This window comes from Cupressus sempervirens, chromosome 11 (assembly GCF_028749045.1).
Source record: "Cupressus sempervirens isolate cs-2001-9-10 chromosome 11, ASM2874904v1, whole genome shotgun sequence".
Classification (NCBI taxonomy): Eukaryota; Viridiplantae; Streptophyta; class Pinopsida; order Cupressales; family Cupressaceae; genus Cupressus; species Cupressus sempervirens.
Genome location: NC_143128.1, coordinates 739,540,489 through 739,563,539, shown reverse-complemented (window position 1 = coordinate 739,563,539; position 23,051 = coordinate 739,540,489). Strand labels below are relative to the sequence as shown.

General features: G+C 38.0%; 1 protein-coding gene across 4 annotated transcripts; it reads right to left on the bottom strand.

Moving 5' to 3' along the window:
- Positions 1–2,359: 2,359 nt before the first annotated feature.
- LOC149531754 (protein DELETION OF SUV3 SUPPRESSOR 1(I)-like) lies at positions 2,360–22,638 on the bottom strand. 4 transcript variants are annotated; one of them, XM_089810474.1, is made up of 3 exons: positions 22,509–22,638; positions 22,288–22,397; positions 2,360–2,649 (listed from the first exon to the last, which is right to left on the bottom strand). In XM_089810474.1, exons 2-3 carry the CDS (start codon positions 22,385–22,387, stop codon positions 2,519–2,521), a joined length of 231 nt encoding a protein of 76 aa, XP_089666600.1. In that variant the 5' UTR covers positions 22,388–22,397; positions 22,509–22,638; the 3' UTR covers positions 2,360–2,518. The 4 variants fall into 4 exon arrangements, with proteins under 4 accessions (XP_089666600.1, XP_089666598.1, XP_089666599.1 ...); XM_089810472.1 differs by having other exon boundaries at positions 22,288–22,415; positions 22,509–22,632; XM_089810473.1 differs by having other exon boundaries at positions 22,288–22,405; positions 22,509–22,627.
- Positions 22,639–23,051: the final 413 nt, after the last annotated feature.

Sequence of the window (23,051 nt, the reverse complement as noted above, 5' to 3'; positions counted from 1 at the left end):
TATAGACCAAACGGCCTTTTCCATGATAAGGCCAAGAGACATCAATGACCAACCCCAATGGTTTTGCAATCATCTCAAACACATTATCAGAGGTATCTATGTTAGAGGTTAAAAATCAAATCCATTTTTTATAAAGACTTTGTTTTACAGCTCTTGCTCTCTCATCCTGATGATGAATCACATAGTGTGATTCGAAATGTTGATGGTAAAAAATCCAACACAATCTAATCCAGAAGCAATTACCAGCAATATTGAATATTATCTACTAGACTATTAGCTTGAATCCGGTTACTAATATTTAATTTCAATGTAACGTCTTCCTGAGGTTTAGTCCTGAAAACCTTAGGGAGTCATCCTTATAGATCAATGACCTCGATAAAGCAATTTTAATTTGATCTCAGGATTAAAAATGTCATGATATAGTGATTGACGAGCAGTTTTGATCAAATGCTTGGGTTGATTGTGTTATAAGCACAACAATATCTGTGATGGGTGAAGCCCTAGCTGACAGTGAGGAAGTTTCAGTCTGAGTTCCATCACAATACTCTCTCAAAGCTGGTGACACTCACCGCTAAGAGGATCTGATCAAATACTAGGGTCAACTGTGTTACATTTTTGAGAACCCCTCTGCCAAAGGTTAAGCTAAATTGACAGACCTGTGATATGCAACCTTCACTATGTCAGTGGAAGCAAGGAATCAAATATGCAACCTTCACTATGTCAGTGGAAGCAAGGAATCAAATAGTACGTCCAGATCAACAAGCCAATGCCCCCCAAGACAATTAAATCAACAAAAATTCTCGAGCATGAATCTCATTTAGCTATAAACAGAATATTAATAATACTAATGGACACTTTAAAAGTTGAATCTGGCCAATATGAGTTCAGGTGCCAAGCTCAAGAGATTGGAAAAGGAAGTTTAAGGCGCCATTGTAGCTTTACCTAGGAAAAAAGCATGTTACCCACAGTCAGGGATGAGTTGAGTTTTTCATGGACCTTGGTATTTTTAAGGAAACCTGGGTTAAACCCACAGGCTATTAAATAACTTAAAAACTCACACAAGCTTTCCCTGAATTTATTAAAAACCTGCCACTTCACCTACAAACCCTGGGATTTCCATTCACATTGCCTTTTTTCACTGTTCACTCCAGGATTGAACTGTTTCAGAGCACAGGTACTCATGGTCATCAGCAAATTAGGGCAACATTGAGAATTAGATGATAATTGGGAATATTGTACAAATTTTGTCCTGTGTCAGTTTCTCTTTCTACACATCACATTTGGCATGAAATAACAATTACAGCTTTTTAGTTTTCTGACTTTAAAACCTAATACTTCAAAAAAGGTTAATTGAACTCCATTTGCTATCATGGCAAACCTCAAACCACCATAAGCAGAAGAAACATTCAAACAAATTTGGAAGTATATTGCTACTGCCTGCATTTGTAAATATGTTAAACAATGACATAAAGAGATGGGTTACCACAATGAACAACTTTCATTTGCAAAAAGTAAATTTTGGCAAAATTTATTACAAGGGTAAATTTCTGTAATATTTATACCCTAGCATGTAATCATATTTTTGGTTGCCAGAGCTCTTAAGGTAGTTTGATACCCTTCCTAATGCTAAAGAGGCAAGATCATAAATGCTCAACTTGGGAGGAGGAATATTGAAGAAACTATGTGCATACAAGATGTTGCAGCCTGAGACTGTTTTGAAACTTGTACTAAGCTTGCAGTAAGGCTCCAGCAATTTTCATCTACAAAATGCATTAGATTTAGACAAGCAACTTCACAGTATAGTCCTATAATCAGTTCCAGGCAGTCTGTTCATGTTCTATAATCTAAGTAGGTCTATGTCTGAAAATATTAAAGGATAATAATATGCTATTTCATTTAATTCTATTTCTGGTGATGACCTCAAATATTTCAGAGTAGCTTTTTGTTTCTTGTGGACATACCTATCAGATAGTCCAGTAGATTCTAAACCTATAACTATTGCTGACATATATTCTGAGGAACCAATATAAGCTACATTATTCAACTGAAAGAAAGAAATTAGAAACAACCACAACCAGACTACAAAAATTACTCAGATTGTATTCCTTCCTCACCTAGCAAGAAACATTTTTTCAATCCTAGGATTATAGCAAGAACCCACGACAGCATATTCAACAAACAACTAACATTACTATGCAAAGGGATTAACCTCACTTACTATTGACTAGAAAGAGAATCTCTGAGATGCATGCTAATGTCAAATGCCAAAAGTCATTAACTTTGTGTGCATAGAGCTTTAAATGTATAGATGCAATTGATAATAAAGCTTCTAAATGCAAATACTCATTGACACAAGATAAGCTCTAACTGTTTTAACCAATGTAAATATAATCTGAAAAACAAGAGGACCCACATTCAACAGAAATAGGTTCTTATAATTGCTTATTTATACATAGATCTATCATGTATGGCCATTTCCATAAGTAAAGCAATAATATTGAAGAGACTAGCAATAATTCTATTTTTTTTCTGGATTGCTCTCCAGTTCCCTTCTTAGTTGCTGGGAGAAGTCGTCATTGACATCATCATCATCCCAATCATCTTCCCACTGTTGTAAAGCTTCTTTCTCATCTTCCTTATCATCCCACTCTGCAATTTAAATATATTTTAATAGCAGCTTCACTTTGAATCGAAATTCCTTATTAAGAAAATGAAATCTAAATGCTGAGTGAATTTTCATTTTGTAAACATACATACACTAACACAAGACATGTGATTTAACAACACTACAAGAATATGCAGCCAATTACAACAAGCAAGCAAATACCCAAATATGCAATACAAGCGTAACCACCACAACTGTAGATATGAAGGTACAGATAACAATACAGGATCTGTTGATAAATAATTACATCATTGTAGAATAAACAATTTACTAGACGGATAGCTTTTAATCTGTGTTTCGTACATTGTAATGTTGTTACCTATGCCTATTAGTGTTGGGGAAATGACACAAACCCAAACTGGAGTCACAAAGAGCATTAGTAGCTCATTCATAAAACAAACCCAGCATGCAAGGAGAAATGAGCGACAGCTGAACCAACATAACTTTAAGCAGCCTATACAAAATCTCTGGTCACAAAGAGGACAGATATTTTTAATAATCTTAATGTTTGAATCCTGACTGATCCATAAAAATACAACAGGAATGGGAGGCTACTGAAATTTGGATCTGTGAGTGAATGAGTAAGGATGTATCTGTATTGGATATCATATGTAGTCACCAAAACTTGCAGATATGGGGGCAGATAGGTGACCTTGTTCATACACTGAAGCTACCTAATGAATACAAATTCAACATACTAATTCTACATAAGCAAAGGAATATAGCACATCTTCATGTGGAAAATTCTATGCAGACAATCCAAAGGGCATGCAAAAAAAACCTTAAACATTGCATCCCAGGTATCACCAGAGCAAAAAATTTAAAGATTAAAATAAAGGTTTGGATCATCCAAAGCACTTAATTTTTAATATGGGAAAATTTGATTTGGAATGTCCCCTTTTCAGATTGCCCTAAATATAGCCTTTCAGTACACTGTTACAATTTAGGCAGATCTGACTTTATGTTGATTCCCTCTTTGGAAGCTGGTCACTGCTCTTTGGATGAATGCTTATGCTGATTGGATCACTCTCCTTCATCAAATGGAATACTTTATTTTGTTCCTTTAATGTCTGTTGATATTCATCTTTACAGTTTTCCCTTGAAATCTGAACAATATTATTTTATTGCTTCTGCTCCTTTTTCAACTTCGCTTATATTTCCTTAATGTCTGTTCTTATTCATCTTTAGAATTTTCCCTTAAAATCTGAACCATATTATTTTATTGCTTCTGCTCCTTTTTCAACTTCTCTCACTCATCTCCAACTTTCCTTACATAAATACCATTGCCTTTTGCAGTGGTCACAGCCTTCCACGGTTACCACCCTTTGGAAGAGTCACAGCCCTTCACAATTGTTGCCCTTTGAAAGAGTTGCAACTTTTCAAAATTATCACCATTTGAAATAGTTGCAATCCCTCATCATCGTTGCCCCTTTGGAAGTTACATCCTTATTCTCTTCCCCTTCCTTTTTCTTCCATTAACCCACCCTCACTTTCTATGCTCTTATCTTCCTTCTCCTTATCAATTGAATTCTTTCTCCTATTTATATCTTATGTTTGAGGAAACACAACTCTTCATGGCATGCCCCTTGATGCTTGACCTTTCATTAAACTTAATTGACTTGTAATTATATTACACTTTACTATTATTTTATGTTTTTTAATTTAATTATTATTAAATCCTTCAAAAAAGGGATATTGCATGCTTCTATAATATGTAGTCACTGAGATTTGCAGGTATAGAGACCAAGATATGGGTCTTCTTTGTACACTAGAGTTTCCTGATACCTAAATTTATAGCATACTAGATCTAAATTAGAAAAGGACATCTGCATATGGAAAATTCTGTCCACAAAATTGAGGATAAAGGCCTGTATCATCCAAAGCAATTGTATTTAATATAGGAAAATAAGTTTCTATAATAAGTAGTCACTAAAGTTGGGGGAAAATGGAGCATTTGCTTATAACTGCTGTGTCTGGGGTTTCCTCTGCTTTTACTGCAGACAATGCACATGTTCCTGAGTGCTCATGGTGGGCAGATGTTTGTCATTTGGTTGTTTCTGATACTCATCCTCATACTGGCAGGGTGGATGTACAGCGGCTTTCCGGAGAGACCTTTGATGGTGCCTGCTCCAGCTCAAGATCGAAGGCACTGTGCAAGGACTTACATGGGCTTCGAGTGAAAGAAACATTGGAGACAAGGACTGCGGGTGGCAGTTGGGGGGTTCAGAGACAGATACAGCTAGGGTTTCATTTCCCAAATCTGGGTATGGCAATGGGCTACTACAACATAGCAATGAGCTGGATGGGGGTTTGAGGCCACGTGTCAGTGGGGCGATTTCTGTAGATTAAGTGGGTGAAGTAGAGGTGGAAATGGACCTAATGTTGCAGGTTTTTCTAAACTGGGACTGATTGGGCACTTCAGGAGTCTTTGGCCAAGCCTGATTGATCTCCATGGGTCAAATTCTAAACAATGGGAACTTGCCTTGAAAGGATGTTTACAAATCTATATGGTTACCTCGGATTATTTTATTGTGGTATATGAGGAAATCCAGGATAGGAGTAAGATTTTATGCAGCTGCCTGTGGAGTTGGGAGGACAAGTTCCCCTTGATGTTGAAATCCTGGCATCCTGCTGTCCTGCCACTGAAGATTTCGACAGGATCCTGATATGGGTGAGGCTCCCAAACCTACCTTTATAATTTTGGTTTGATTCTTGTTTTAAAGTCATTGGAAACTCTTTGAGTAGCTTTTTGGTGGTTGGTGAAGGTTCATCCAGTCTTATGCATTTAATGTGAGCCTGGATTCTTGTTGAAATGGAATATTACTAATGGTCTTCCAGAAGGCATTACAATTAAATCATCTAAGGACTGTTGGGCACAGCCCTTGGAATTTGAGGGGGTTTCATTTCGATGCAGAAGATGCTTCAAAACTAGGCATGTGATGTCCCATTGTTTGAAGAAGAGAGTAGATTAGAGTGTGTCGTGGTGGAAAGAGATCTCCCTCTCTTATTATTTGGTGGAGAAGAAAGGTGTGCAGTCTAAGATGTATTCCCAGGTTGTGAATCAGGCGAATAGGAAAGAAAATGAATGGAGAAACTGCATTTTTCTGAGGTTCCAACACAAGTAGTTCCTCCAGCTTTGACCAATGTTAATGTTGCCAATGCTGGGCATGATATGGAACTTAATCTCAAGAATGCAGCTGCAACTCCAGAAGGTAGGGAAAACAAAACACCCTGTTGGGTTTTGAGATAAAGCGGATGAATCTCCAGCCAACGAAAGAAGGCTTGCAAAGTGAGAGCCATTCTGATGCCACCTGAGTACAATGCCAAGGAGTGGCAGGAAAAGGCTGCTAGAGTGCAAGATGGTTGGGAAACTATAAAAGGGAAAAAGGCAAAAGAAGTCCAGAAATCTTTTCAGATGATTTTGTGAACTCAGTCTAAGGAAAGAGTTAAAATTTAATTTTGTCCTTTATTATGTATTGTGCTCTTGACTTCTGTGTTTGTTTGATCTGTTCATGAATCTTGTATGTGTCTCCACCTCCAGGATGGCAGTTCCCCATTTTGTAAAATCCCCTGGTTCAGGCCAGGTACACCGAGGAATTCTAGAAATATAATCTAACTATTGTATCAAGCGAAAACAAAAAGCAGTCACTGAGATTTGCGAGGATAGAGACCAAAACATTGGTCACACTGGAGTTTCCTAATAATTGAAATTATAGCATGCTAATTCTACATTAATAAAGGAAATCTGACAATAGAAAATTCTGTCTACAAAATTAAAAGGATAGAGGAAAAAAGATTAAAATGTCATTAAAGTTTACACATTGGAACCCAGGTATTGATAACCACTAAAGGGATGTAAACAGTTTTAAACCTACGTATGAATGCAAAATTGAAAATTTGTGTTTGGTGATTTGTGATTGAACTTCATTTCCCACTAAGTAGATGGCATCACTATAAGTATTAGAATAACCCATTCAAAGGGGCAATACAATTATTACCAACAACAGCATGCAAACATGACCATTCCATCGTAGTTAAATATTTAATAATATGCAAGATTGCATGGGTACTCATACCCACAATCCTGGTACTCGTACCCAAATACTGGGTACTCGGTGGAGAGCATCATAGCTAAGGACCTTAATTTTTTTTTTTCGGTTCTTTGTTTGTGTATCAGCTTGTTGTTTATCAAGCTTGATTCTATACCCTAATCAGTTTGAAACTTTGATACAATATTGATTAACGTTAAACTTTATCACTGTTCAAGTCAGAGTTTTATCATTTGCAATATGTCATTGTCATATGATTTATGATCTTGCTCATGTTTAAAGTCTGCATTCTCTGTTATGCATTTAATCATTCATCATATATCATTATTACAAACATATAGCAAATCTGAAACTGAAAACAATACATTACATTTGCAAACTTTATCAGAGTTGTTTTGAAAAACCATTGTCATGACTCATTATTTCAGATTTTCTATAAATATAAACGTATAATTAAAAATAAAGTTTGACATACCCAAGTACCACCGTCCCCTATTATGAAAATAGTCGTACCCGTACCCATACCAGTACCTAAGTACCCCAAGTACCCCCTGTCCCCGTGCAACCTTGATAATATGGAATAATACCATCGATTATAAACCAATTCTGTCAAGAAATTTCAACATTCATAGCAGAATCCATATAACCATGAATAGGACTTGAATATACACATCTTAACAGTCTATCTGCTACCACCCATAAGATGGGTGCAGGGCATAGACCATAATACACACACATTTAAGTTTCAAAAAAGTACATACTATAATATATCTTTACAACTCAGAAGTGCCAAATCATAAAGAAAAGGGAGGTAGTTCTTCAAAATTATCTTATCGTCAGCAAACACACCAAAATGTTATTATCTTAGTGCTTTCTAGACATGTTATATAAATGTCAGCATAATCTTCCTTATTCTTGTTTGCTCTTAATAACTACAGTTTAAGGATTTATAAATCTATTTTTATGCATGTTTGCTTCAAAACCAGCAACTAGATCAGACAAGAACTTGTTGGATAGTTGGCATTCATGTTGATGGGGCAAGGAAAGAAGTTTTGTCCTGACCACATGTTGTCCCTATTTTCAAGTAGCCAAAATTTGAAATTTTATATTAAATTCATTACCAGGCTATTCAAATACTCCTGTTTCTTGAGAGTTTTCAAGATTGTTTTTCAGGTGGTTTCAGTCAAGGGCCTTTATTTGAAGTTTGTAGTCAGCTGGTTGACATATGATTCATCTTCAAAAAGTAAAACATCAAATCCATCATGAAAATCCAAATACAATCGGCAAGTTTCATTTTGTCAAGGAAATGATAAATTATTAAGGAGCCTCTTTACACCGATAGGCAAGGACTTGTAAATTATCAATATCCTTACTAATTTTGGTAAGTTCCTTTAGTTCACAAAGGGTCCACTTGTTCATCAGAGAGATGTGCAAGTTTCCAAAGCTATGAGCATCCACGAAAGTATCTTAGTATAGAGAACTCAGTCTATTATTGCTGCTGCAAATGCACTGGTAGAGAAGCATTCATAACATGGAGTCATAGATGATCCAGCACATTATTTGACTGCATGCCTTGACAAGATCTATTCTCACAGTGCAATGATTAAAGAAAACACACAAAATAGCAGCAACAAAAGAAATTCCATCTCATGGAATGGTTCTCACAGACATTCATGAAGCACATCCAATGTACCTAAATTGTTTTACAGAATGCGTCAAAGAGAAGTGATATCATGACATACAATGATCGGAATCACAGAAAAATGCACAAAATGAATTTGTTGAAAAGGTTTTAGAAACTTCAAAGCTAATGCACTCAAAGGTGGGAGCTTTGGAATGGGTCATGACAAGAAAGATTTTTCACAGATATTATAGTTGGAAATGTCCAGCTCAACATGCACAGAAAATGTGAAAGTGTAGAACAAAGCAGACAAACTGTTTGACAGAATATCTCAAAGAGATGCAAGTTTCACCAAATGCAAATGACATGGTTGACACACATGCAAAATGTGAGAGCATGAAAAATACACATGAACTATTTAAAAGAAAGCTTCAATGAGGTATCAACCCAAGGAACAAAACACAATGATTACAAGAAATGGACATGTTCAACAGGCTTTACAAACTTTCAAGTGAATAGAATTGAAAATAGTGATGTTGATCAATAACCTTAGCCAAGATCCTCCCTGCCCGTGCAACAATGGGAGCCCCTAAACAACTTATAGACATGCAACAAAGCTGGAAATGCTTCTGCACACAATGTGTGGGAAATGTAGACTCGTACACAAAGCACAGGAATCATTTAACAAAACATTTAAAGGGAATGTAAAGCTGTTTACATGGTGCCATCTCAACATAAAATAATAAAACATGCATGTCACAACTTTGCACTTTCACCATTTATAATAAAGTAGAGGCCCTGGAATAGGGATATCATGGAACGCACGGCAAACAAACACATATGACCAAAACTAATCAACATCCAATATAGCAAATTATATGGAGAGTTCCATGACCGTCATACTACAGAAAGTTACGGTAAGACAACATGTTCATTTGATTGAAAACTCATTCTAGATGTTGAAGTACTAACTTGGAAGTGATTCATGTCTATAGATCATTCTTTATTCAAGGTGAGAAGTTAATTCTAATATTTTGCAAGGCTAATGCAAAATAGAGAAGAGTTACGATCACAATTTTTCCTTCAATAGGCGCAGGTCAATGCATTCTTCAAAGAAGACAGGTCATACCAATAAAGGTACATAATCTTCTGGAGGTGCTGAGTGAAATGAGATGCACAAGAAATCTTGTATGTTAATGGTATTAAAAATGTCAAATTCCTGTTGCTACCCAAGCATGTTGATTATCGGAACTCCAAGATAGCAAAGAAAATGATTACAAAAGAATTGATCATACCATAATACAAACCTCGCTATTAAAAGGAATGCTGTGCTCATGAAAGAAGAGAATGTCCCTAAAGTCAAGTTATTGATGAGAAAATGTTTCTCTATGCCAATTGTCAAGGGAAAATGGAGCAAGCAACAAGATGAATACCTTAGCATGGCCTTTACATGAAAGTCACAGATTTCAAGTTATTTTTTTGTGAAGGTAACTTATGTCACTCATTGTAACTAAATAGTAAAATTTGGTATTTGGGCTTTGTTTTTGTAGAAGTTAGACAAGTCCTAACCTGTCTCAAAAAAGGCAGTTACCGGAAGTATTTACTCAGGCACTAGCTAGAAGCGATTACTTAGGTAGTTATTCTAAGTGGCTACTTAGGTAATTATCCTAAGCAAATACCTGAGTCGTTATCCTAAGTAGTTGCTTAGGTAGTTATGCTAAGTGGTTATGGGTCAATTATCAAGGAGAGCCTATAAATACAAGGCCATTTGTAATGCAAAGGACACTTATGGAAGGGAAACTCTAGAGGATCTTCTAAAGGATCTTTTGGAGAACTTCAATATTCACACCTTGTACTAAATGATTAATGAGCTTGTGTATTTTCATAAAGATAATGAATGATGCCTTTGAATCATATGATTTGGATGTCCTATGTTATCATTTCTAATTATTGTATGCTAAATTAGGAATCCTTATGTCTCATTCTGTGAATCGTAATCTATCTACTAAAACATTCATAGTTTGTGAAGCTGATGCAATAAACACACTCGTACCCCAGTCTCTCGGTTTGAATGTGCTAAGGAACTTGTTTCTTCATATTGAAATATTTGTTTCTTCTAAATTAGAGTCATATGCACTTTAATCTGTCCATGAGGGTTTGCTTGCTCCACAGCCCACAACACAAACAGTTCAGGTCACCAGGCACACATAACGTGCATTATTCACTCACTGCAACAAGTGAAGTGCTGTGCAGTTTATCATTGTTATGCCAAGTCTGAGTTTAAAACACTTTGCAATATAGTCATGGCATATATATATATAGAACTTCCCATATTTGGTCAGTCTCTACCAAACTCAGAAGTTGATTTGTTGTAAAATTGAAGTCCGTTCGTTTTTTGTTCAAATTCATATGTTTTCTGAGTAATTCGCTCTGATGTCAGTCAAAAGGACGCTGGACGATGTTCCTCGCGTTTGCAACGAATGTTGAATTATTCATTTGTGCAATGTTGAATTAATCATGTATGCCCAAACCAAATTTGGAGCAACTTGGGTGATTTTCAAACAAATTTGGGCAAATACATATTTGGGTCATGTCAACTCCTCACTTTGTTGGCCGCAGGAATTCTTTTGCTTCTTACATGTTTGCAGGCCTTTTGTTCTGTGTATGACTGCAAGAAGTGGTGGAGTTAGACCTATTTCTTGCAGAGTTAACTGGTAAATAAAGCACTACATCGTCTTTTCACTACTATTTTTTACGCCAAGTTATTTGGAACATTTCTACTTTCAACAATTTTCTTTTATCTCAGCTAATTGATTGCAACACAAGCGGCAGGTGTGGCCCCAAAGATTTGCTTGTTTCCACACACGGACCCCACAAGCTCGTGTATGTGGAAGAATGGGAAGGCAATGATGTACAGCAGTGGCTATGGAGCCAACTAGATCATATAATATATAAGGAGTGCCTTAAAAAATCAAAGATATGCATTTTAGTTTGCTGTTTGAAGTACAAAATACTTCTAAAATATATCCACTGCTTGTATTTTGTGGCCGTATTTTGTTAATATGAGGAATAAGTAAAGAGCTTTGATAGCTGTAGTTTGCTGATGTATGTTAAATTCTGTAGTGCCTCAAATGGTTTGTGTACGTATAGTTTTGTATTCAGAACATGTCCTCCCCAACAAATCCACACCTTAAATTGTCCAGCTGTGTGATCTTCACTGTTGACTAGCTGTGCAGGCTAATTAGCATTACTTCTGATTAAAGGTTGCTTAGATAATTAGATTAACAGTTAAGGTTACTTAGATATTTTACAGTTAAGGTTACTTAGATATTTTTAAATATAATTTTTTTATTTAAACAAATGTACAGACAAACCCAAAACGAACCTGAACCCAACCTCAAAAAACATTTGAGAGATTGTCGAACCTGGACCTAGAACCCACATCCATACCAGAATCTGAACTGACAACTTATATATATATTATGATGAACATAAATCTTTTTAGTTGAAATTTTCCTTTACATGTAATCTGTAATGTGTGGTTAGGTTCATAACCAAATTCAATTGAATTATTATTAATTTTATCAAGGGTGAGTTTGGTTGGTATTTGTGTGCAGATTATGGAGGAATTGGATTTTCTAAGACATTATATGAAAGTGTTCTCAGAGAATCAAGAGCATTTATACATGACCACGTAAAAGAATTATTTAGTGAAGGGATATGTGAAACTCGGTCCATTACAAAAATGAAATATACAGCATTGCTTGATGGAATATCTAATCAGACAATAGTAAAAGATTCAAGTTCAAATGTGTATCTGAAGGATCCCAAGCAGAAGCTCATGGATTGCCTTTTGTATGCAGTTCTACTATTTCAGCTAAAACATTAAGTGAATTCTCTCAGTTAAACAAAAAGGAAATTCAGTTAAGTAGCACACACCTTCAGTTGCCATGAGCAGCAAACTTTATTAGAAGAAACCAGGGAAATGCCCAGTGCTAGGGTAATATGCCCTCCTCAGGGTATGTTTTGAGCAAGTTCATTTAAGGATCGTAATCACCATTCATTATTTGTTGCCTTAGGAAAAAGGAACAAAAGTTAAAACTTATAGAGCTGCGAGTAGCAAAGGAAATGAGGATGCAAGGGCAATTCACTCCTCTTCTTCCAATCAATGCTCAGAGAACAAGCATATCAAACATGCAGAATAATACACAATCTACTTTTCAAAAAGCATTATGTTTGAATCTTGCATTTGATGCTGTTAATTTGACTAATTCTGATAGAATTATCAATTATGCACTGCAATTTGAGTGAATCTGTCAGCGATGAAGGTATGCATAAGAGATCTTTGTTTGAGACATCAATCTCATATAAGTAGCTTGAAGCAGACAGGGATTCTATCTTCTTTTCCAGCACTCCAGAATGTTTGTAGGCAATCTGTACCCTCTGAAGTTTCATTGGTGCCTCTACTGCATACTAACAGGGTTGAAGAATAGGACAACATTCCTTTGGTTGAGCTAGATATCAGCTGCCCTGCACTCACAGATTCTGAGTTTTCTTCAGGGACTACTCTGGCTCAGTATCCTCACTATGATTCTTGGGGCATGACATCTGAGCAGTGTAAGAGTGCTATACACGATACAGACAGCAATGATCTTATACCTTCTTTACAGGATGACTTTTAAATACCAGCAACCCTTGAATTCGGATCTCAGCCCTAGCACAAATGTCATGTCCCCAATTTTCTGGTGACAGTTCGATTTAATTAATTTAATTAATGGTTGTCCAAGGACGACTAATTAGTTATTTTAATTAAATAAATAAATATTAAAAGATGACCTTGTATTTAATAAAGTGACTTTAGTATTTAATAAAGTTACTTGGAGTATTTAATAAAGTCACTTGAGGGATAAGATCAAAAAGGTTCTAGAAGTCTCTGGAGAGGATGGAGGAAAAGAATAAATAGGCACCCCGGGGCTCCATTCGAATCAGGCAGTTGATTATCTCTCTTTGTTTTTCAGATTGTGATTCAATCACAGGTGCATTGTGGAAACCTAGGGTTTCGGCAATTGTCACAGTTGGCCATTGAGAACGATAACTCTCAATTGGTACGCAATTTTGAGGGTGTGAAATATCATCTGAATTATTGCAGATTGGAGGTGACATTCAGTCATTTCATCAGGGCAATTATTGGTGGCTTAAGGCCAACTTTAGGGTTTATGCATCACTGTTCATTTAGGAAGCAGCAAGGATAGAGTTCATCATCATTCCACAAGTTGTTGCAGAGATTACAGTAGAATTCGGAGGAATTAACTTCAAATCAGGAATTTGATCCAGAACAACAAGACAAGAAGGTAGAAGATATTATAGGCGGCAATTTATTTCACTTGCAAGCAAATCTAAGTGGCTGGATCAGGTTTGGCATGCGAGTTTCTGGTCAGGATCGGATGACCTATCATTGAAGATTACACGGGTTGCTTGGACGAGTCGATGGACTTCAAGACCCTACCCGTCACAGAATGAGATTTCTTCCATAACGAACATTCAAGGGTTGAGTCGGGCTGAAACCAGAGATATCACACTCGGCATTGCTCATCTTCGCGAGATTCGACCGATAGTTCCTGTTTGGGGAGTTAAAGAAAACGCCTCAGACCGCACCGGGATTGGGCAGTCTAGGTGATAAAATTAAAGGGAGGATAGATTGCGTGAAAAGACAACCAATCCAAGCTCTGTCTTCCGTTCCAGCAAGACATATAATCGCAATTGTCAGAGAGGAAGCGCCAAATGCATCGGGTCAAGAGTATCTGAGCAGGACCCATCGAAGCACCCGCATCGGTTTAAAACCCGGTTGATCGACACTCCAAATTGAAGAAGTGGTGCATGGGCTCGACTTGAGGGTGATGGTGGAAAAGTCTCGATAAGCAGAGACAGGCCGGATGGGATATTTCACCACATGGACTAAACTTTTGGGAGAGCAAGTCGAGTTTTGAAGAGATAATCTGCTTCCACGTTTCTAGACCAGACGCCCTGCAACAAGCTTAAACCGAGCTTTCATTTCGGGTCCAGATTGATCCACAACCATTTCCGCTGAAGTCAGGAAGAGGACGGGCTCAAAAAGATTGATTCAACAGCAGAGACAAACGCACAGGCCTGCGCGGTAGTTTGGACAATCACTATGCTCATTATTTGCACAAGGAAGATTACAAACTCTAAATTGCATCATCCGGAAGATTAAAAAGGGTTTCACACGGGGTTCACACAACCGGCCAGCATACAATGTGCAGAGCTCCAAGGTCGACCAGTGAAATGACACTCAGACGGGATAGTGGCTTGGCAATTCATTAGCGGCATCAGTTTGGGATCAGGCAGATTCAATATTAATAGCCCTTCATAATCATTGATGGAGCCGGCAATCTCAGGTTTTCATATCCCTATATAATCTGGGTCATTGTGTGATTATTGGGTTAAGAAACATAGATCCTTTCATAAACATTATTGGAATTATTATCTATTGTTTTGGTGAATAAATGAGATACTTCTCTTTGCATGGTAAATTTCATAGTACAATATATCTTCGTAGTACAGGACAGGAGTATTTACAAATTATTGTAGTTTAGCATTGGTTTTTTAGTGACCTTTATAGCTAGGGTCATTTCAGTGGTATCAGAGCGGTTTTCTTGCCATCCTGTGGGGTGAGAACCGAATTACATGGGTGATCAGCGCTTTACTTCAAACAAGATGGACAGGTACAGCACAAAGTCTCCAAGGACACAATCTTGGACAAGTAATAGACAGAGTATTCAGAGTCGGAAATGTGGAAAGGAGGACTATTCAGGTATTCAGGACGAGCTCAGAAAGATCAAACATAACATGTCTGAACTGTTGGTTAAACAGCACCGTATGCTTGACAGGTTGTCCGTCCCAGCTAAGGTGAGTAAATCAACTGGATTTCGTTTTGGCGAATCTTCTCACGAAGCGTTGACAGACGCAATGAGAGATGTTACGAGGAACCTTAATGAGGAGTTCGAGAAACAGGTGTGCAATCAGCTAGAGGGTTCAGTTCGGTCACAGGAAGAAGCGGTGAAGGACATTACGCTGATGGATAGTAACTGTCAACTTGACACCCAAGTTGAGACAGTTGAATACGAGTTTCCCAAGGGTGATGTCCCAGATACTAAAAGTGATTTGGTTCCGACAAGCAATGATTACAGTAAAGTGAGTTCAGATGATGATGAAGATGTCATTGTGCATGGTGATGAGATACTAGGTAGAGATGAGCAAACACTGCGTATTCATGATTTTGTTGACAGAGAGTACCAGGCTCAGTTAGATGCTTCGTCACATGAGGATGAAATTGGTGGTACTTCACATGATTTGTCCAACCAGCTGAAGGTAAGCAAAGATAGTATTGTGGCTTCTTTATCTCATCATGACAGGATGCGGGAGATGTTAGAAGAGCACATCCAGATGATTCAGTTACAAGGAAGACATAAGGGAGTTCAGGCAAATTCTTCCTGCTGTGACTTACATGCAATTGGTGAAGGAATGGGGACGACGAAGCTGAGCTATTTGCATCTTCTATCAGACCGTGATCATCTTCTAAGCCTTACCAAAGATTATTCAGATGCCTTGAGGAGGAAGGAGGAGGAAGTTGTCAAGCTTTCTCGCGAGCTTGAGGACACTCGAGCAACTTTGGCATTACAGGACTGGGAGAGACATGAGAATGAGCATGGCATGGAGCTAAGTTTAATTTCATCTGGTACGTCTAACACTCAGCTTTCTACATTTGACGGATCATATATGGTAACTGACAATGCTACGAGTTCATCTTGCATTCACATCCAGGATATAAGGACAATGGCAGACAGGTATGTGAAGTTAGCTGGTATTGGTCACATTACTCAGGTAAGTAGTTTGCTTGAGTTACCAGTTGTTTCTTGCATATGGATTCGGGAATGTTTCAGCAGCATTTGGGATTCAGTCAACCGAAGATCTTTAGCACTTTATGATAGCCATGATTGTTTGAGAACTATCATGGATTTGATTAGCAGAATATACGGTGTTATCTTTCCTTGTGCCAGCAGAACATCCGATGTTGGTATTAGTTTTTATGCACCGTTGTTGGGTTTGGTTCATATTTCCAGTCAACCGTTCTTGCTGGAAGGTGTTGAAGATTTTTCATATTTGCCAGTGTGTACGGATGAGTCCCAGGATCATTTTGGCCTTGATGACATCCAGGAGAATGAAATGGACAGTTTTGAAGACACAGTTTCTTTGACAGTTTCTTTGGGTACAGAAGAGCTTGATAGCAGAACTACAAATTTTGACACCTTGGATATTGATATGGACCCTGGAGATGATTCACGAGATATGGATGTTAATATTGAGGATACTCCTTTAAGAGCTCCAGAAGAAGATTGTTGGAGACAGTTCAGCCAAAGCCATCATGTGATTAGCCAGTTGAAAGTTAGTGAACGAGACATTGCTATCGCTTGTGAGCATTTTGATACTGCTCGTCAGTTGTTGGCTGTTACTAGTTGGGGTTCTTCTATGACAGATGAGTCTAGCGGTGGTTACTTTTCTGTGGCAGAGATTCATGCCTTGCGTGAAGCTGTTCGGATTTTGAAGCAGGATTATTTACGATTGGTAGCCGACCGTGATCACTTGGTTGAGTGGGGGAGTACAGCATATGAGGCACTCTTGGATCGTGAAGAGGAGGTGAGTGAGCTTTCCCAGGAGCTCATAGCGACTACTGAGACTTTAGAGGACACACGGCAGGATCTACAAAGGTCGCAGTTTCAGTTGAAGGAGGTGACCGTGGAGTTGGAGCGTTTGCGGTCAAAACCAGCCCCAGACCCCGTTCATTTGACTACTGAGGTAGATGACGATAAGTACACTCCTACAGTAGCTTTTGAGGAGCTTATTGTTGAGACTGACACACATGTTCAGGGTTTGGAAGAAGTTGGTCTTAATGAGTTTGGGATACCGGTAGAGTCAAGTTTCCAGGTTGATTCTTCTCAGATAGTTGATAGTGTGGTACAATTGAGTATGCCACCCTTACAGGAGGACCAGTTGTGGTGTGCAGGGAAGTATATTGATGCTTCCTCATATAATTTTTACTGCACTGAACCGTTCATGAAGTATTTGTTGGATAGTGCGTGTGTCCAGGTGACAGAAGGTGTTCTCATCCAAGATACTAGTGTTATTTGCAGATTGGTTGAGAAGATTATAGGGGTCCTTTCTACTATGCTACCTCACAGGGATCTCGAGGAAGGGTTTGTTGAGCAGAATGCACGGGATCCTATCCAACCTACAGTCACTCGGAGTCAGAAAATGGAGCCATCTTTTGATTCCCAGTTCAGTGATGATGAGCCAGCAGCAGAGTTTGGAGGTTCTTACCGGCATTATATGGTAGGGTATGCTCATCATTTTTCTTTTGACACAGAGATAGAAGATTTTATTTCACGCAGATGTAGATTGGCTCCAGTTTCTTATCATCCATTAGGGGATAGATTGGCACCATCTTTTGAAAATAAAATTGGTAGTAGTAAGTTACTCAGCCTGCAGCATCAACACGCCCGGAGCAGTTTTTCAGAGGTTGGATTTGATGGCAATGATTCAGGTACCTATGGCTGTTGTCATATCTACAGTGCAGTTGGGTGCAGGTGTTTTTTTGACAGGAGCTTGAGTTTTGATAGAGTTGATGTTTCAGTTGGCTTGAGTTTCGCAGAATGGTTTCTTCTACTGACATCTACAGTTGGTTTTCAGATGATTTCACCAGAGTTGTCAGTTGTTTGGATGTTGAGTACAGTTCCTCAGTTACTGGTATTGATGATTTCTCCACGGGAGTATGATAAGGATTGGGATGATACACAGATTTACATTTGGGATCCAGGAAGACTGATGGGTTCATGGTTCAGCCATTGCTTGGGGACAAGCAATTTCAGGAAGGGCGGACTGTCATGTCCCCAATTTTCTGGTGACAGTTCGATTTAATTAATTTAATTAATGGTTGTCCAAGGACGACTAATTAGTTATTTTAATTAAATAAATAAATATTAAAAGATGACCTTGTATTTAATAAAGTGACTTTAGTATTTAATAAAGTTACTTGGAGTATTTAATAAAGTCACTTGAGGGATAAGATCAAAAAGGTTCTAGAAGTCTCTGGAGAGGATGGAGGAAAAGAATAAATAGGCACCCCGGGGCTCCATTCGAATCAGGCAGTTGATTATCTCTCTTTGTTTTTCAAATTGTGATTCAATCACAGGTGCATTGTGGAAACCTAGGGTTTCGGCAATTGTCACAGTTGGCCATTGAGAACGATAACTCTCAATTGGTACGCAATTTTGAGGGTGTGAAATATCATCTGAATTATTGCAGATTGGAGGTGACATTCAGTCATTTCATCAGGGCAATTATTGGTGGCTTAAGGCCAACTTTAGGGTTTATGCATCACTGTTCATTTAGGAAGCAGCAAGGATAGAGTTCATCATCATTCCACAAGTTGTTGCAGAGATTACAGTAGAATTCGGAGGAATTAACTTCAAATCAGGAGTTTGATCCAGAACAACAAGACAAGAAGGTAGAAGATATTATAGGCGGCAATTTATTTCACTTTCAAGCAAATCTAAGTGGCTGGATCAGGTTTGGCATGCGAGTTTCTGGTCAGGATCGGATGACCTATCATTGAAGATTACACGGGTTGCTTGGACGAGTCGATGGACTTCAAGACCCTACCCGTCACAGAATGAGATTTCTTCCATAACGAACATTCAAGGGTTGAGTCGGGCTGAAACCAGAGATATCACACTCGGCATTGCTCATCTTCGCAAGATTCGACCGATAGTTCCTGTTTGGGGAGTTAAAGAAAACGCCTCAGACCGCACCGGGATTGGGCAGTCTAGGTGATAAAATTAAAGGGAGGATAGATTGCGTGAAAAGACAACCAATCCAAGCTCTGTCTTCCGTTCCAGCAAGACATATAATCGCAATCGTCGGAGAGGAAGCGCCAAATGCATCGGGTCAAGAGTATCTGAGCAGGACCCATCGAAGCACCCGCATCGGTTTAAAACCCGGTTGATCAACACTCCAAATTGAAGAAGTGGTGCATGGGCTCGACTTGAGGGTGATGGTGGAAAAGTCTCGATAAGCAGAGACAGGCCGGATGGGATATTTCACCACATGGACTAAACTTTTGGGAGAGCAAGTCGAGTTTTGAAGAGATAATCTGCTTCCACGTTTCTAGACCAGACGCCCTGCAACAAGCTTAAACCGAGCTTTCATTTCGGGTCCAGATTGATCCACAACCATTTCCGCTGAAGTCAGGAAGAGGACGGGCTCAAAAAGATTGATTCAATAGCAGAGACAAACGCACAGGCCTGCGCGGTAGTTTGGACAATCACTATGCTCATTATTTGCACAAGGAAGATTACAAACTCTAAATTGCATCATCCGGAAGATTAAAAAGGGTTTCACACGGGGTTCACACAACCGGCCAGCATACAATGTGCAGAGCTCCAAGGTCGACCAGTGAAATGACACTCAGACGGGATAGTGGCTTGGCAATTCATTAGCGGCATCAGTTTGGGATCAGGCAGATTCAATATTAATAGCCCTTCATAATCATTGATGGAGCCGGCAATCTCAGGTTTTCATATCCCTATATAATCTGGGTCATTGTGTGATTATTGGGTTAAGAAACATAGATCCTTTCATAAACATTATTGGAATTATTATCTATTGTTTTGGTGAATAAATGAGATACTTCTCTTTGCATGGTAAATTTCATAGTACAATATATCTTCGTAGTACAGGACAGGAGTATTTACAAATTATTGTAGTTTAGCATTGGTTTTTTAGTGACCTTTATAGCTAGGGTCATTTCAACAAAGAAACGACAACAAAAGGTGGATTGTCTTTTTTCCAGGATGTTATGGATGCTAAGCTGCTAACTGTTGTTCAGCAAAAGAAGGTTCCGAAAGTTCAGAGGCTGCCTTTGCAGAAGGGCTTCCTGCTACAGTTGGGTGTGTTTCTTATGCCTTTGATGATCCTAAATCTTTAACAAGTCCACAGGAATGTTCTATAAATTCAACTATCCTTCCTGCCACTGATGAACTTTTGGATGTTTTTGGTTCTGTTTCAAAAACACAAAAGCAGGCCTTATGGGATGAGATATCCTTGCCAATGAATCATGCAAGTAACGAAAATCTCATAACTCACTCATTTGGGGCATCTATGGGTTCAGCATGCCCATCTGGAGTTGACATTTCACAGAATTTTAATGCATCCATAGATAGGCGGCTGGAAAAAGGTTTTATTTGCGAGAGAAAGTCTGACCATCTTTTAGATGCAGTAATGGCTAAGATATTTCCCCCAGTCAACTACAATGCACATCGTAATACATCCTCCAAAATTTCTTTCTCAATATGTGCTCTGGCAGATAGCACCTCAGTTAAAGTCAATTCTTGTTTCACAAAATCATTGAGTGGTTCTGAGCAATCTATGGATGTAGACCTTTCTCATTGTTTAAATAATGCAGATATCGAAACTGTTCAAAGTTCTTTTACACTTGGGCGCCAAGGTTGGGTATTTGCAAAAAGATCACCTAATAATTCTGATTTGAAGGCTCAGCTTGGTTCATTGTTTGATGATAGTAAGAGTAGAAAGATTGAGAACTTTGGGATTAATCAACCAAAAAAACAGATGAGCCAGCCAAAGTCAATGGGAAAAGGGCTGAACCAGGTAATAGTTCTAGACCAAGGCCTGAGGATAGGCAGAAGATCCAGGATCGTGTTAAATGACTCAGAGAAATTGTACAAAATGAAACTGAGGTGAATCTTGATTTTAAATACTATTTCCATTGAATTATTTTGTATGATAAGGCATGATTTTAAAATTATTTTGGAGAACCCTTGCAACAAATTCAGTGTCTTACTGATGTAAACATGTTATCCAACGATTCATTGCAGTATAGATGCTTTGTTGGAACGCACCATCAAGTACATGCTTTTCTTGCAGATTGTCACCAAGCATGCTGATAAATCTATTGCCTGCTCTATCATTAATATCAAGTTCCCCATATGATGTTTTCAAGATAAACCTCACTCTCAAACTCCGGTTCCTTTGGTGGTAGTGGAACTGGGGGTAGTTCATTAAGGCCATCTGATTCAACCACTTTATCCACCATGGCTTCTGAATGGTAGATAACAACATTTTGTTTTTCGTTTTGTTTTTATTTTTAACATTTTCAAATGCCTTTGGTCAGAGGATACAAGTGGGAGACGGCCAGAAACCTAGCCGGAGACAGGAAGCAGGATAAGTCGTGGAAGTGAAGTCTCTGGCTGAAAACGAAGTCTCGTGAACCGTGAAAAGTGCGAGAAGCGTCTCAAGGGGGTTTTTTTTTACAGGTCTCCGGGTTACAGATATTCCGTGAGTTAGCCGCATCTACTACTAGATATTTTAGCACCGCTGCTCTCTTGACTAATGTAGGTCAATATTGCGCATAAGTAACCCATTTCGATGTGAGAAAGAAGAAAAGCCCTGTGACATTAAAAATCAGTTGTATCCTAAATAGACGCTAGCCAGTTCACTAAAATTAATTAGTTTAGCACAACCACAATAGTATGATAAATTTAAACCATCGAACTTAAGCAAGCCAATCCACGAAAATAAAAAGGAAAAATAGCAGTCCTGCAAACGACTCAAATTATTCAACTACGTTCTTTTCGTTTGACGAACGCAAGAAACCCTAACTTCTATGAGCCATTTTTACAATGGGAATTCTGTTTACAAAAACTCAAATACAATAAAGGAGAAAATAATTTGTAGGGTTTCTGACAGTGAAACAAACAAACACTTACTACATGTATGGTTTGGATTTATTTTTTATAACAATCCCTCTACATTAATTATCCGTACATTTTCATCTAAACGAAATCTATCTACACACTGACCTTCATTTTCGAACTCTTCGAATTCGTCATCGTCTTCAAATAAATCGATCTTGGGGTCTTCATTGATCTCCTTCGCTGCATTTTCAGGCGCGGTTGCCATTTCTGCTCTTCTGTAAAGCTGTAAACAACTAAGGAGAGAAACCGAAATAAAAATGGAACACGAAATCGATGAAAATGTATGCAAAATCTTACAAAGCTGGACGCTTTAGCGATGAAATTACCAGAATATTCGTAACAGCTTTTGCGGGGAAGCTAAAAAGACCAACTTTAAATCTTGTATAACTAGCAATCGCACCTTGGTGTGCAGTAGAGAGGCCGCCCTTACTCTTGAGGGATATCGAAATATTGTTCTACATATTATAATAATTAATATAATACAATCTTTTTTCAATAAAAATATAGTTTAGTAAAATTATTGGAATTTAATTTTAAATCTTAATATTGAAAAGTAAAATTCATAGAAAAAAATTAATAAGACAAATCTTGTAAAAATTTAATAAAATATTATGTATTTAAATAGTTTATTAAATCTAATTGTTTATAAATCTAGATATATTTAATAATCTTTAACATATCTTCTTCATAAGAGAGAAAAGGATAGAAAACTTTTGGGTATAGAAGAAACCTTAGCTTGATTGTTAAGATTGAGTTTTTCCTTATCAATAGCATGCACCACATCAATATTAGGACGAGCCCCCATAAATTTGCCAAGTAGAATGAGCACCATTATTCCAATATTGTGATCAATACCAGGTTCGAGAAAA

Bases quoted from the DNA above. Each gene is read 5' to 3' on its own strand.
- LOC149531754 (XM_089810474.1), bottom strand. From the start codon at position 22,387: ATGGCAACCGCGCCTGAAAATGCAGCGAAGGAGATCAATGAAGACCCC. The intron at 2,650-22,287 runs GTCAGTGTGTAG...TTTAAATTGCAG, and splicing joins CGAAGAGTTCGAAAATGAAG to AGTGGGATGATAAGGAAGAT.